The following is a 17,173-nucleotide window of genomic DNA, read 5'->3' as shown; positions in this document are numbered from 1 at the left end:
TCGGTGTGTTGGAGAGCAAACCCACAACATTTACAATTGTAAAACATACAATTGTAAATGTAGATGCCTGTAAACGTTTACAATGGTAAATGTTTTACGTTTGTGTAAACTAACCCAAGAAAACGTTATCATGACTAATATTGGTCACGACAGGCTTCATGTTAAATTCATTATTATCTTCAAGATCACGGTGTAAATCATTAACATTTTAGTTATCACAACGTTCATCATCGTCATTGCTTGTGCAGAGGTGTTAACTACTCACTGTTGCGCAACCTGCATTGCCACCAGGGCAGTGCAGCATTACCTCTGCGTACAACGGTTGGGGTCAGTCGAGGTGAAACGGATCGCAGCCAGGGTTTGGTCAGAACCAATCAGACGGTTCCACGTGGGAATGTATGATTGGTTCTACCTGGCCACGAAGGAGTATAAGAAGGGTGACCCAACAGAGCTCGGGGAGTTCTCTCCCTACACGAAGACAGAAGACTGGGCTGAAGCCTAGCTAGGAACCTGGACCAGCCTTCCAGCCCTTCTAAGAGCTAAGGCTCGGCATACCCAGTGGTCAGGACCCACCGGGCCAGCGGTGGGTCAGATAGCCTCCCCTAGGTCCTAGCCGGAGGACTCTAGGCTAGGATAGCGGTAGACGTGTGAGTCCCGCCAAGTCCGGAGGCTGTACCTCCCTAGGTATCAAGGAGGTTAGTGGTAGACGTGTGAGTCCCGCAAAGTCCGGAAGCTGTACCTCGCTAGGGTATCGGGTGAGGGGACTGTATATCCCTCTGTGTGTGTTAAGGACTGTACGAGGAAATAATACAATAAACAGTGTGCCTCCTAAGAAGTCTGCTCGTCTTTACAACACTACACTTGCATACTATCCAAGTGATGTGGAAACAATCGTTTGTGGGGTAGCTTTCTACCCAGGAGTGCCCTTTCCCTCCCGACCCAGACTTGTGAATTGAACATTCTGCAACCCACAAGTCCTGTTGAGATGCGGGGTAGCCAACCTATTATCACGGGTGGCTACGTACGGTGCGAAAGAAGTTCAACATACATAAGTATCAACACCCAAAAACAAGGCCCCATTCCAGCATGAGATCAGATCACTTGCATGGAGAGATTCAAGTCATACCTTTTAACAATTGTATATGTTGAGTATGGGGCCGTCCATAAATGACGTCACGCGATTTTGGACGATTTTTGACCTCCCCCCTCGTCACACGGCGTCACAAAAAGACCCCCCCCCTCAAATATGACGTCACAAAGCTCTGCCCCCCCCCCCAAAAAAATAAAACATGCTTCAAATCGCTTTAAACTATTGTCATTGTAGTGCGTATTTTTAGGTGGTGCTGCACTCTGATGTAGGAGAAAACATTTATTAAAAAGTCTAATTAAGTAGAACGTGTTGTCTATATTTATTTAAAGTTGGGCATTTTGATGTGACGTCACATTTCTCAAACCCCCCTCCCTCCTCGTCACACATCGTCACAAATGTCTGAACTCCCCCCCCCCCAGGTGCGTGACGTCATTTATGGACGGCCCCTATGGTATACATTTTAGTTGGAAGTAACTGGGGATTCTATGTCTTGGAAAAGTATGGGTTGCAAATACTGGTATGCAAGTTATGCAAGTGCTTACGACAACCAAAAAAACACAAACCAACAAAATGATAGTTTTATTAAGAACCCCGCATTCATGCATGAGTCATGCTCTGCAATGGAAGAAACGCAGCGATGGTATGAATAAACAATCAGCATTAAGTGTAAGGGTGTGCATATCTCTTTAACGTGCCATTCCCAAACATCTGACATGTGTCGATTTAAAGCTTTCGTGACTGCAATGATTCATCTTCTTTGGTTCTTTCGGTAAAGTCACGTAGAATGATAATAAAATAATAAATTGATAAAATAAAATAACACAATAATATTCTCACGACGTTTCGGCCACAACACAAGCGGCCTTCATCAGGTGAAGGGGGCGAGACTGTCTGGTAGAACAGCGCTGTCGTTTCGTCGTGAGAATATTATTGTGTTATTTTATTTTATCAATTTATTATTTTATTATCATTCTACGTGACTTTACCGAAAGAACCAAAGAAGATCTGACACGTGTTCATGCAGGCGTCTTTGGAGAATATCTACTTGTAATTTCCCAACAATATAAAAATGTCGTCATGGCCAAAACCTCTGGTGCCACCGCACCTTGTGAATGCTCTCTACCCTCTGCCAGATCCGGCAGCTTTTACACAGCGGACACACAGCCTCCAACATCTGCCCTGACAGTCTCCCACCATCAGCGAAACCAAACAACAAACTTTTATTTTTTTTTACCAAATAAGGCCCACTGCACTGTGTTTGATTCTGTGATTGGTGAAATGCTATTTACAACATAGCTCTTTGTCAGAAGCGATCTGGCGGCAAATGATAACTCAATGAAGTGGCTTATCACGTGGAAATTGATAGCAGCCAGATACTCTGAACGCGTGTTTCTAAATGTGAAGGGAAAAGCCAGAGGACCCAGAGAAATATCTATGTGACCACCACGGGGAAAACTCCAAATATACAGCAGCAGTTGTCAGGGTTGGGATTGAACCCACGACCTCCTGCATACCAGGCAAGGTAGTTAACATCTCCTAGCCACCATGATGATGATAAGAGAGAGAGACACGCAGACTCCAAATATACAGCAGCAGGTGTCAGGGTCGGGATTGAACCTACGACCTCCTGCATACCAGGCGAGGTAGTTAACATCTCGCCACCTTGGCACCCCTCCGTGGCGCTCTTAGGTCTTCTCTTCCCCCTGGTCGCCAGACTCACGGAGACCAACTCCATTGCTTGTCTTGGCAATCAGCCCTGACCCATCCTACCTACAGTGAGGAAAAAAAAGTATTTGATCCCCTGCTGATTTTGTACGTTTGCCCACTGACAAAAAAATGATCAGTCTATAATTTTAATGGTGAGAGACAGAATAACAACAACAAAATCCAGAAAAACGCATGTCAAAAATGTTATAAATTGATTTGCATTTTAATGAGGGAAATTTCACACACTCCACTCTGCTACGTATAATTCATGTAAATGTCTAGTTATAAATATATAAGTTTGTTTTTATTTATCATAAATGTTATATTCCAAAATAACATTTACATGTATTTTTAATAGAATAATGGTAAAGCTTATGCAGGTCCCTGTGAGCATTTATTTCCCAATGGGTTTAACCTGTGGCAAAGTAAAACTTGCACCAAACCCATAAACCGTATGCAGAGTTGGCAGGTATATATTGGCTTCTGATATGCAGAGGTTTTAAAAACAACTGCGAGTTATAGGAGTCACCAAGCAAATGATAAACCATCTTTCACGTGAAGTCAATCGTTTGCAGCATAAAACATGACTATAATAGATGTGAAATTTAATTACATCACGATAAACTCTGGGTATTTTCAAGTAACATTGTCACCATAAAGCACAGAGCAGTCGTAACATAGGATGTAACATTTCAAAACAACATACTTCATTCAGTCCTTTACATCAAAAAGGTCACTATTCTAAATTCAAATCATGGTTTAGAAAGAAGAATGCTGTTTATTAACTTAAGAACAGCCAATCACTGATAACTGCTGTGTATCGTATATTACACTGACTATGCAAAAAAAACAAAAAGGTAGGCAAAAATCTTTGCAGGGGTTATCTTGAATTTTTAAAAGGTTGTTTACCCTGAGCATCCAATCGTAAGCAATCTGCCTGATTGATGCGCCAGATAGTGGACACTGGGCCCTAATGTATTCCCAGGATGCTCATAGCAAGACAGCAGCAGCCTGCTGTCAGAACAAGACACAGTGCGTGCATCAAAAAACCCCGGAGGGAGATGGCAACACCATTTGCAATGTTTGGCTGCTCAGTATCATTACCACACACCAGTGCCCGTGTAAGACTAGCGGTGCCCGTGGCTCTTGTCTCCATTACACTCATATTCTGGAGTGTCATTTTTTTGTCGATGTCACCATGGCTTGTCTAGTTGTAGTTGCGACCAGTGAAGCTTTCGAAACTTGTCAGGGAGAGTTTTTTTGTCGGCGTACGTGATGTGGTGAACGTACGCAAGCCATAGCATGCGCGCGCATAATGTCCATGGATGCATATAGTTTTGCAGATATACCTCTATTAATTTCAACTTTCATGATGCATTTCCATAAGTATTTACATGAAATATGTTTACAAAGAAAATCTGAATTGTTTTACTCCATGAGTCGAAGAGGCAAACGATACTTATGCCCATTGGTGTACTTCATAGGCGGGTAAATAATATTTATTCATTGCAGGGTCTATTCATATAAATATCTTCTGATGCAGCAACCAAAACAAGGCTTATCCATGTTTGTCTTCTGCTTTAAAATTATACTTTAAGTACTATATATTGTAAACACAACCTCGTCTGAATTCAGCAGAACGAGATCCCTTATTGATCAATACATTCTTTCCAAAAATGTTACATTTGAAAGTTGCTGACGAAAAATTCAGACCAATTGCGAGGTTAATGACCCCTGCTAAAGAGAGACTCTTTAACATTGGTAAGTAAATAATATGGAGAATGACTGCTTGGTAGCTAGAACATTGGTTGAGTCTCTCTTGTTGGGGATATGTTGCATGTGTGTATGTTGAACTTCTTTCGCACCGTACATAGCCAACCTTGCTTATCGGAGGTGCGACATCAGATGGAAAGTTTGGATACTTGTAAAATTCTTAAAAAGAAAAGACAAGCCACAAGAGAGACCACATGTTTTCTGAACTGTAACACAAATGTTATTCGGGCTTAACGGTTCTTGTTGTCAAGAGTTTGAAAACCGTACAATTTAACTCGCAAATACATAGCCTACAAGGTTATCTTTACATTGAAGTAGCTCGCAATCCAAGCCACCATGGCAGACTAACGTGGGTTGGTGACATAGCCGAGTTGTTGCGCACTTGCCACTTGTTGCAGAGGTTCATGGTTCATGCCCAGCAGCCACCCTGGTAATATTGTCAGTGTATTAACCATCAATACGTGATGTGTTGCTTCACAGTTGATATTAAAGGTCCACTGACGTTATTCGAAGATGAATATAACACGCGTCCTGGTCCAAATTTTCCAACTGTTAAACATTACTTATAAAGTAGTTAATTAGGAAAAAGAAATAGCAAGATACCGCCCTTCTGGAAGACTAACAATGCCCACATACAGGCCAGTGATGTATTCACCTTGTACTGCACAGGGACATCTGCCACTGGGTGTCCCCTTGGCTAGACTTCAGCAGGGCAAAAGCATGGTTAATAATTCCATGACATAGCTTTAGAAAATGACCAACCAGACCAGTCACTGGAAGGTCAAAACTACTTTTGCACTTCTCCTTCTGTCGATGCACACATTTTATGAGCAGATAAGCTATTTCATTATCCTTTAGAGTCACCATTACAGAAACCTGGAGCCAAGCCAGACGTATCAGCCTTGGCGCAATGCAGGATACAAACTCTAATGCCAAAACTGATATTTATACCACGGATCCCATGTCGTACATCTCGAAGTGGCCTACAGCAGGGCACCTCTACTAGCGGCTGTCCATGTGTGGCACAAGGTAAATGCTTCACCAGCCAGCAAGTGGTTCACAAGTAGGGGGCAATGTTTTGATCAAATATAATGCAATGATTCATTTTATATACCGTTGCCAAGAATTGCTCTGCAGTTATCTATATATTAATATCTTTTCAGACTATTAGTGAGTGTTTATACTCCATGTGGGAGGAAACCGGAGCACCCGGACAAAATCCATGCATGCAAGGGGACAACACTCTATCCCATACAGAAGGGACAGATGATATCGGTCCACACTTTGCTGTCCTGCATTCTGGTGGCAAGGCAGGATATTGCACCTTGATCCCCATGGGAAAAGAGTCTAGTGACATTCTGCCATTTGTCCGATTCCACCAACTGGATTACAGGTGTGCGCCACCACTGTCCGGCTGACTTCCCAATTAAGTAGTTTGCGAGAAATGTATCGGCTTTCTCCAATTTGGACCATGACGCCAGACGGGGGCGGTCCTGCACAGATGCCATTTTCACTGGCCATATGCTGCAGCAGAGGTGTACAGAATTTCAACAGGACCTACATCTCTGCTATATTGACCTGGTCAAGACTTATGATACTATAAATAGGCCAGGGCTGTAGGTTATTCTTCGTGCTTTTGACATCCCAGATCGTCTGCTCACAATCATTAAGGACATTCATGATGGTGGGTAGGCCCGGATAAGTTTGTGTGGCCGGGTGTCGGAACCATTTTCTGTTCACCTTGGGGTGCGACAGGGATATATTCTGGTCCCTCCACGATTTAACATTGTCTTTCACCATGTAGTTTGGAAAGCGTTTTATGGAAGTACCGGTGGAATTTCCACCTGGTATAGATACAATTGGAGGTTGATTGATGCTCAGGTGTGGTCAAGGGATGGCCCCCTATTGGTCAACCATATGTGGATGATCTTGTGATTGCTGCCCACTCTGAGAAGGGGTTGGAGATGCTGCTGCTGAATCTGGAGCATGCTACTATGAGATGCGGCCTCACCATCAGCTCCACAAAACAGAGCACCTGCCTGGGTATTTTATGCCATCAAACGCTCCCCTGCCTCAAATCCCCATGAATGGGCAGTTGTGGAAAGAGTGCAGAAGTTTCTGTACTTGGGCAGTGTGCTTATGAGCAGCTCCGGTTTTACAGCCAAGTTCTCACTCCGAATCAGTTGAGCGGCATAATATTTTCATCAGTTGTGCAATGCTGTGTGGAAGCTATCTGACCTCTCGCTCCATACAGTCATGCCCTCCCTTTTCTATGCTTGCGAAACATGGAGCCTGCTAAAGGATCATCGACACTGCTTTGAAACATTCAGGCTTGCCTGCCACCGATTCATCCTGAGTCTAACCAGACCGTTTTGTGTGAGGAATTCACTGGTCCTTGTAAACACTGGACAATGTCCCATCAGTGAGCTCCTCCAGCAAATGAGACTGCATTGGCTGGGTCATGTAACCCCACATGCCCAGCCACCGCATACCCAGCTGCTTTTGTTCGGCCGTATAAATGGGGCTAAGCGGGCGCGGCATGGGCTAGAGAAGAGATGGAGTGATGTGAAACAGTGGGATGTGGAGTTGAGTGGACTTGCTGATGACTACTACCAGCAGTGTCACGATTGGCCTCTGTGGAGGAGGTTCGTGAAGGATGCTATTGACGAGTTGGAGGCAGTCGCCCTCCAGCAACAATGGAGGGCGAAGGAGCTACGCTCACAACAGCGAGCGGAGCGCCTGGCGGGTAAAATGCATAGTAGTTGGCACAGTGTGGGGCAAAGTTGGTGCATCTGCCAGTGAACCCATGGCACTTGGGTCTGTTCCATGACCTCCTGCCAGCGGGTCTTCGATGCTTCACGTGGCCTCAAAGTGCACCTAGCATGGCACAAGCGCCATAGTGATGCCACTGCCACTTAGTGGGGAAATGCAGTTGTTGTTGTTGTTGCATTTTTCAACTCATGCAGTACTAAGAAGGTTGACCACAGGGCTCAAACCTTTATTTCAAAGGGTAATGTTGGGATAGGTTGGGCTTGAAATAGTTTGTCTCTTCGTGATTTTTGCCCTAAACCCAGATGTTGGTAACTTTTTTCACATATTTGATTTTGAATTCAGTGTTTTTTTTAATCTGTTTAATAATTTATGTTTCCTTCTGTCATCTGTACTAATGTTATTGCTGGAAATACATTTTGAAAACATCATCTCGAATCTGTACAGTGTTAAAAAAAGTTGTTCACAACAACCGAATATTTTAACTAATTCTCTCTTATAAAGACAAAAGTGATATTTAACTTTCTAGTCAGGAGCTAAGATTCATGCCCATATCATTATCTTTAGACTGAAAGCAGAGCATTTTCATTGTGTAGTCGTTAACAATATGTCCCGTGGAGTGTATAGCATACGTGCATTTCAACATATGGCATATAATAACAATGCATATCATAACACGCATAATATTTCACACACATATTTAACCGTGATTCTGAGGTGCAGAAATATGCTCATGCAGATGACAAAATAATCAAGTTTCATATTTGTGATAATTACTTTTAATCAAATAGTGACACTGATGGCTATAAGAATTAAACTCTTGACATATAAATGTTATCAACGACTTAAGAGAAACTCATACACTAACAGCTCATTGCATCTGCTTAATGCAAACCCACTCATATATTTAGCTCTCAGCACAGGGCTCTTATTTAATCATTATTTATAACAAAAACACTTTACGCAGTCGACCATGAAGTCTTGCAATATGGTTGTCCATTGTATAAAATTGTCCCTGTTTATGTAATTGGTTTGCATAATCCTTGCAAGAATCACGGCCTTAATATAAACCACGAGGGCAAAACAGAATAGATTATTGAATCCAATCGTGACCTCGAATCGTAACAATTCACTGAATCCCAAAGGGAACAAATTATTACGCATCTAATGGCTAGCAAAATGGAGCAAACTAGATGCAGGGTAGGATCAAAGAGCAACAGCAAGATATTAAGAGATAAGCCTGCTCCGGCTAACATTCTTGGAAAAAGCGGGCTGAGCGAGTGAGAGATACCAACAGAAAGAGTGAAATGATACAATCTAAATAGTTAACACATTAAGTGGTAATAGGTCAGGAAGTTGCCACAATACAATGCTATTACTATACCATAAATATGGGGTAGCCTTGGAGGGTAGTTTTCTTAAATAGGGAGGGACCATACGGCATAATTATTGAGAGGCATTCTGCAACATGAGAAAAGTTTTGATTTAAAGCTTTCGTGACTGCAGTAATTCATATTCTTAGTTTTTTTCGGTAAAGTCACGTTGAAGAGAAACAACAAAATAACAAAATATATATAAAACAATAAAAAATTCTCACGACGTTTCGACCATAACTCAAACGGTCATCATCAGGTGTGTCGGTTTGCATAAATGTATTTATGCAAACCGACACACCTGATAAATGTATTTATGCAAACCGACACACCTGATGATGACCGTTTGAGTTATGGTCGAAACGTCGTGAGAATTTTTTATTGTTTTATATATATTTTGTTATTTTGTTGTTTCTCTTCAACGTGACTTTACCGAAAAAAAACTAAGAATATGAGAAAAGTTGTTTAGAAAGACAGAGAATATTGAAGAGCTGGAGAAATAGGGAGTGATATAAGAGGAATGATATAACATCTTGCCACTGCGGCACTGTACGGTGGCGAGATGTTAACCCCCTCTCCTGGACTGCAGGAGGACGTGGGTGTGATCCCCGACCCTGACGCCTGTATATTTGGAGTTTGCATGTTGGAGAAAGATCCAAGTAGTCACTTGGATATTTCTCCGGGTCCTCTGTTTTTTTCCCTCCACATTTAGAAACGTGGATTTAGAGTATTTGGCTGCTATACATTCCACATCATAAGGCACTTCAATGAGTTATTATTTGTGGCCAGGTCGCGTCTGAAAAACAGCTATAACATTCAGTCTGCCTTACCTGGTAAAAGAAAAATGTGTTCATTTAAATAGTGTATAAGATAAAATATAGTTTAAGAGGTCAGAAATCAGTCAAACAAGTTACGTGTAATAGTTACCAACGATTTCAGCAGTAGGCTGCTCTTTTTAAAAACCTAGCAAACCACAACTGCATGTTCATTGCTATGATTATAAAGGTTGTGCTTAGAATTATATAGTGATAATATAATTAAGCTTTCCAGTTGCAGTGGATATTACACTGACACACATCAACGGTGGGTCTCTTAAACATTCATACAAAAAACATTGATAAAATAACGGTCCTACTCAATTAGCCACGTTATTACACTCACACGGGTTAAAGTGCATTTCGAGATGTTCCCCGAAGTAAACTGATCAGAGTCGTTGCTCTTTCACGATCCACCAATACAGGTGGCCACCATCTGCTATTTTTTTTCATGCAGTATTTACGAACGGAGGTGAAAAAAAACACATTCATCTCACCCTCGTGAAATCCCCTCCATCGCAGATGGAGGAACTGTGAGAATATAATTGCTCTTTTGGTGTGGACAGGGTGGAATGGTGTGAATTTAAATGCACGCAGTCTTCTATCAAAAGAGGATAGGCTCTTGGGTATTTTTGCTCGGATGGAATATTTAAGAAGTTATCGATAATGAGCCTGATTTTTTTTCTTCTCAGAAACTACGGTACGTAGAGAACAGTGGGAATGTAGTCAGCATGTCTTTATTTTTAGTTGTAGTTTCATTCTATACTCTTTGGTTCTTTCGGAAAAGTCACGTAGGTAGCAATACAATAAAATAAATACAAATGTTTTGTTTTTATTTTAATTTTATTGTATTTCTGCCTACGTGACTTTACCGAAAGAACCAAAGAGTATTGATTCCTGCAGTCACGAAAGCTTCAAAGCAAGTTTCATTCTAGTCAATGACAACCTGTGAAATTTTAGTCTGAGGATTTCAGTTATTCTCTGAGTTGAAGGCAGTCCAACATTGAGTCTCTCCTTAGTTATTGAACGTTTGTTTAGTATAGTCTTAGTCATTTGCCAATTACTTTATTATTTTCAGTCCACAGATTTAAACACATTCCTGCGGAGGGGGCTGGTAGGAACGTTGGGTTGCTCGGTCAGTGGCCAGGGTCAACAGCGGCACGTGGTGTAGTCCGCAAATATGCCCGACTGTGAGGGCGGGCACAAGCTGGCGTGAGTAGGTTAAACGTTGAGTTTTATAAGGGCACCACGGGGTTACCAGCCCCTCCCCACCCAGCCCCACCCCACCCAGCCCCACCCCTCCCACCCCCCACCCAGCCCCACCCAGCCCCTCCCCACCCTCCCCTCCCCACCCAGCCCCTCCCCACCCAGCCCCTCCCCACCCAGCCCCTTCCTACCCTCCCCTCTCCACCCAGCCCCACCCCTCCCATTTTTATATCCGAATATCCGGATACACGTGGACAGACATCCACAGACATACAAAATTAATCCCCTGCCTCCTGTGAGAATTAATCCCGGTTGGGCTTCCATTCCACTACGTTTCCTACCAGTAATGCCCACTAGGAGCGCATTTGTTATATATCCGGGTGTCCGGATACACGTGGACAGACATCCACAGACATACACAATGAATCCCCTGCCTCCTGTGAGAATTAATCCCGGTTGGGCTTCCAGTCCACTACGTTTCCTCCCAGTAAAATGTAGTTCATTAATTACTTAATGTGTTCGCTTCTGCAAAATTTCCCCGTGTGATGTATCATACGGCACTTTATTTTTAACCACTGCTTACCTTTCTGTCAATGTTTATCCGTTCAGTTAATATTATCCTACTTCTCAACATTATCTTAATTCAAAATAGTAATACTGATATAACTTCTGAAACTTTTAATACAAATAGTGCTAAAGGTGTGAAGTTTAAATCAGTTGTTATAATAGGGTATCAACAATGATACTGCAGCAATCACAAATAACACACTTTAAGCTTCTCCTAATACCCGCTTAACGACAATATATTTAACTACATTTTTTTATACAAAAATGTCAACACTTCATGCAAAAATTAAAATCAAAGTCTTGATATTGTATTGCACTGTACTAGTGCGGTGCAGGGCACTGTTGATTCGATGGGTCAGGGTAAGGGGCACATCAGTCGCCCTCCATTCCCCACCAGCCCTTCCCTCAATCATCGATCACCCTCCAGACACATCCCTTGATCACTCTTCCCCTCCATCACCCCATGGCTCTCCTCTACACCCCATCTCCTATCGGTCCTCGCCCAACCCCAGCCTCCCCTCCCCTCTATCCACCAAAAACTCTGCCCCATCCTCTGTCACCTCCCCCGCACCTCTCATCTCCCGCCACATGACATGCTAAGTAAAATAACTGAGTCTTCATTGTTTATTTAGACTCATTTATTCAGTCTCATTGTCGTCAATCATGATTGGTCTTTCATGGGAAGTCGTCATTGTCATGTGTGATTTTTGTCCACTCATAGTCATCGTTCACTAATATAAAAACACCTTGTTGGCAAACACATTTTTATCAACAATATCATTTACGACATTAACACTCTCAAAGATGCTACAACTGACAGTAAAAGCATTCCCCGGTACAAAAAAAAAGGTTTTATATAGCGTTGTTCATGCAAATTGCATCTCACAATCGCTAATGAACCACGGACAAACTGGCGTGCTGCCAGGCGGTGAGCCGGCGTTAACAATTGCTCTGCGGTTCTCTATATATTCAGATGTTTTCAGACAATTAGTGAACGTTTATACATGTGGGAGGAAACCGAAGCGCCTGGAAAAAAAACCCCCATGCATGCGAGGGCACAACACTCTACCCCCGACAGAAAGGACAGATTATATCACCGCACACTTTGCTGTACTGCATTCTGCTGGCAAGCCAGCGTATTGCAATCTGGATGGCCACGGGAAGGGAAGTCTCACAACAGTTTTTTTTCATTTGCGCGATTAATTCACCAACCCTGGCTCCCACAGCGCTGTATTACAGACGGCGCGCGCCACCACTCCGTGTGTATCCGCGTGAAACATGATTTAAAACAGTCACCCACAAAAATATAAATGAGGACGGCAAAAAAAAACTGGCTCAGTGAAAAAAACCTGTGGCTGTCCTGCAGCAGCCAACGGCGGAGAGTGCTCCTTCCATTGCAGTGGGGAATGTGTTCGATGAAGAGAGAGAGAGAGAGGGAGCGAGTGAAAACAAATTGCAACGGGACGAGGTCAGATGCGGTATTGTTGTCAATGCAGCATTCCTTGTGGCCAGCCGCTGTCATTCAATGGGACACAAGCGGTCTCTCGTGATTGTGTTGCAGCAGAGCATCTCTGATGTTCGTCGCTGAACGCGTCCCGTTCGAACGCACGTGCAAACCTCTGCAGGGTGCCAAGGGGCCGTCCATAAATGACGTCACGCGATTTTGGACGATTTTTTGACACCCCCCCTCCCCCCATTCGTCACACGGCGTCACAAAAAGTCAGACCCCCCCCCCTCAAATATGACATCACAAAGCTCTCCTCCCCCCCCCCCCCAAAAAAGATAAAGCATGCTTCAAATCGCTTTAAACTATTGTCACTGTAGTGCGTATTTAATGTGGCGCTGTATTCTGATGTTGTAGGAGAAAACATGTATTAAAAAGTCTATTTAATTAAGTAGAACGCGTTGTCTATATTTATTAAAAGTTGCGCATTTTGATGTGACGTCACATTTCTCAAACCCCTCCCCCCCCCCCCTCGTCACACATCGTCACAAATGTCTAACCCCCCCTCCCTGCCCCTAGGTCCGTGACGTCATTTATGGACGGGCCCCCCCCCCCACCCCCAATGCACCGTGCCGCGTTGATCGCTTTACCCTTGAGGAGAGAGTCGCCACCAGCGACGATGCCATCGACGTCGCTAACCACGGCGTCGCTAACCACGGGCAAAGACACGACCTTCCCCGCAGATGGGCACGGCCACGGCTTTGTTAGTGGCGTTGATGTCTGATGACGCTGGACCCCGCACCTCACCGCCACGACAACAATAGCATGTTTTCCCTACAGTGACACTTTGGATTTACGAGGCGTGCTTAAGGCTGACTCCGTCTGATGACATTCGCCGGGAACGTCCCGGGTTCAGAGCGTTCCAGGTGGTGCCTGCAAAACCCCGAGGCATGTGGCCGCGGTGCACACACACATAGATACGGTGCACACACATACATATGTACGCCGGTGGCCCCAAGGCAGCCGGCAACGCAACGTGCGCGCACCCGATTTGGAGAACGCAGTTCGTCCACCACAAGCCGCCGAGCAATGGCTCGTCACCGATGTTTGCCTCGCCGGATCTCCACGATGCACCCACCACTTAGATATCCCTCGCCGTTCGCGCTGCCAGCGCTGTACACGCTGACCAGCCGCTCGCGCGTTTGCTTTGCCTCGGTCACTTCACCTCATTCGACAGGAATGTGATTGCGGAGCACTGCTTGCGTCTCACCTCCGTTCTGATCGTTTTGCTCACGACCGCGGCGCCACTGAGGATGCAATTTACTCCGCGCAGTGTTCGAGCGAGGGCGCGCATCCCTCTCAGCATCATTTGCACGTGAGCGCGCATGCTGCTTTCACTACCAGTGGCATTACGGTTTGACTAAGCCCTCAACATTAGCAAATGGAATGAAGGCATCAAACCCATTAATAGTTGCAAGAGACAATGCAACAACATAGTCCATTTTGGTAGCCCACAAAAGGTGTTGACAGAACCAAGGTTCATATGTTGTTCCTATACACATGTTAGGAGTAGCATGCTCTTCGCACAGACTGTGCCAAGGTCTGCTGGCATGATTAGGCTATTCGTTGCAGCATGCTGAGGGCACCCATTTTTTCATCTTTCAGTGGTTATTGTCACATTAGCGTCTTCTCTCCAATGGTTGGGGGACTGAATTAAAAGCAGGGTTCTCTTCTGCTCGACCCATCGCCTTCCCAGAGCTATTCAGTCTGATCTGCCTGGCTTTGAAATCAGATGTTTCATTTTCGTAGATGTATATCGGTTCAGGGCACCGTTTTGGTTTCCCCTGGAGGAGGACTTCCTCTCTCAACAGACTGAGGGACGTACGCCAACGCCGACGTTGTGTCCCAGTGGCCGGTGTCTACACGTTTACCAATGTACACACTTCGCTCTGAATTAAAAGCGTGTTTGCAATCAAATCAAATAAACCGTCTAAATGCATGTACACATCATTACCTGCTACTTTATGTTCTCGTACATTGCAAATGTGTCATCATCATTTTCAGACTTGGCAAAAAAAAAACCGCCCGTGTTTTGTGTCGTTTAGAGGCACAACTGATGGATCACACATCTAGGTGCTCTGAAGCTCCTATAACCTGCTGGGTGGCGAGGTTTCCAGGAGATGCTTGTACATTAAATGTGTTTGTGGATGCCATCCCTACATATGCTAAACAAGCCATTTAAGAAAGAGCTGGTCAGAAAACCCACTGGGGGTTCTTAAAGTATTACTGTTTGGAGGCTCCGCATGAATACAGGGAACTACTTGCTGCGATGTAATGGTTAGCACACTGGACTTGCAATCCAGAGGTCAGTGGCTTAGATTCCATCTGCCGGCATAGCATTTAAAAACATGGTAAAACATTCTTAAATTCCACTCCCCCCACCTCCACTGCCACTGTCCACCCAGCAGCGCAAATGGCCACACCACAGTTAGTCAACCTGCAGGTCAAGTGCGGTGGGGTCAAGTGTGGGCTATCCCACCGCTTCCAACATATATATGACCAGCGTGGAAGAGTAGCCCAAACACCCGTTAGAGCTCGATTTAGTGACGGGCCTTCCGCACGCAGTGACGCGAACAAGCAATTGTAGAGCTGCACCTCTACCTTACTGGTAATTATAAAATAATAAATAGAAAACAGAAACGGGGAATGATTTCTATGGAATTGGGGCAATCCAACACATACCCGGGTATCTCACTCTAAATCTTTAGAACACCCCCTTTATTGTATCGAGGGGGGGGGGGGAACGAAAAAAAAACTACGTGTATACAAATTTAATGCGCGTGCAATTAAATGATATGCTCGATAGCTATCGCCAGTAAACCAGGTAGTTTTATAAAGGACAGATTGCTTTCGTATAAAAAGATTACCTTAAATACATTAAAGGTCATTCTGCTCAGAGAAGGATCAATGCTTGTTAAGGCCAGGCAGGTTTGCTGTATCAAAACGATCTTCAACGCAGGTTTGATGCACACAACCTGATCATTCCAGCGGTGCACAGTTTGAACAGGTGGGAGGGGAGGGGGGAGGTGGGTGGTAAACATACCGAGGCGGTACCACGATATTATGGGAGGCGGCTGGCCCAGCGCGAAGCATTCCAGCACGGCCGTCTGGCCGACGACCACCGTGCTGTTCTCCGGCGGCGCCACGATAATCACGTCCGCTGGCTGCGGCCTCAGTGTCACTGGGGGGAAAGAGGACGGACGAGAAAAAGCATTCACGTTTACCCAACCCCTAAATAGAGATGGGGGGCGGGGGGGACCTTTCGTGCATGAAACATGAAGGTGGGTTTTTTGCTTTTATTTTTATTTAAATTTAATTCGATTTTTTTTTGTTTTATCTACGTGACTTTACCGAAAGAACCAAGAATATGAATTCCTGCAGTCACGAAAGTTTTAAGTCAAAATTTGCAGCGTGCTTGTTTGAACATGCAGCCGCCCGTTTGACTGCCATGCAAGTGTAGCCCTGGCGTGAGGAACAGAACACAAAAGGGAAAAGGACTGGTGTTCTTTACAGAACAAAATGAAAGAGGCCAGAATGAAAATCAGAAGTTGAATGGTAACATTGCAATATTTTTGCGATGAAATGTTTCGATGGAACCGAAACATATTTAGAAAAAATGGCCACGTCTAATTGGTATATAAATTGTTTGGGGTGTATAAACTGTTTATGTCCATTCCACTAGTGCAACACTTTTTTAAAAAAAAGTTGTGTTCTAAATTCACCAACATACGGCAGGCAGTGCTAAATTTAATCATTGCTATGAATAAGCCAATGCGTAATGTCTAATAAAAATAAAAGTTGGCTAGCCAATCTATAACGAGCAGTTTAGGTGTTGCCTTTGGGGAAATAATACACATCCAAATAAAAGCATGGACTTCACATTTATAAGCATTATCGGCCGATTTCTGAGACTTGAGCATTCACATTCAAACCTCCAAATGTTCCGTGTGTTTTAGGATCTATGAGGCTTTAGAATGACCACTCGAGTTTCTAAAAATTCTAAGGGTGCTTTAGTCTGACACTATGAGATTCGAAAGCTTACTCTGATTCTTATAGAGCCTAATGCTGCCCCGGACTTGCTCTACGAGGCTATGGGAATTCATAATAAACCTTGTGAATGCTAAGTTTCCTTACCCACTGTGTGGATATAACCTTCCTAAGTCATCGCCATCCCCCATGACCTCGTGGTTCAACAATTCGTCCAGCTCCTGCCCATTAGCTGATCTCATTGCTCCATCTCCGTATTGGTCATCCTCTCAAGTATGTTCCCTCATTTGGATGCCACTCCATCACCAGCCTTGATCATCAGTCATGATCCTTCCCAGCAATGTGTCCTGCCCAAGCTCACTTACTTTTCTGAACATTCAAT

At 44.1% G+C, this 17,173-nt stretch overlaps 1 protein-coding gene across 1 annotated transcript in view; it reads right to left on the bottom strand.

Moving 5' to 3' along the window:
- The window catches only part of LOC116951417 (immunoglobulin superfamily DCC subclass member 4-like), a 346,431-nt gene that overhangs the window by 237,721 nt on the left and 91,537 nt on the right, over positions 1 to 17,173 (bottom strand). Inside the window, exon 5 of the mRNA XM_032970032.2 lies at positions 15,848 to 15,985. Coding sequence (XP_032825923.2) covers positions 15,848 to 15,985 — 138 coding nt within the window. The remainder of the gene's footprint in view (positions 1 to 15,847; positions 15,986 to 17,173) is intronic.

The sequence above is a fragment of the Petromyzon marinus genome, chromosome 1 (genome assembly GCF_048934315.1).
Source record: "Petromyzon marinus isolate PM22_M1 ecotype Great Lakes invasive population chromosome 1, UKy_Petmar_22M1.pri1.0, whole genome shotgun sequence".
In the NCBI taxonomy this organism is placed as follows: domain Eukaryota; kingdom Metazoa; phylum Chordata; class Hyperoartia; order Petromyzontiformes; family Petromyzontidae; genus Petromyzon; species Petromyzon marinus.
This window is presented reverse-complemented; position numbering and strand designations above follow the sequence as displayed.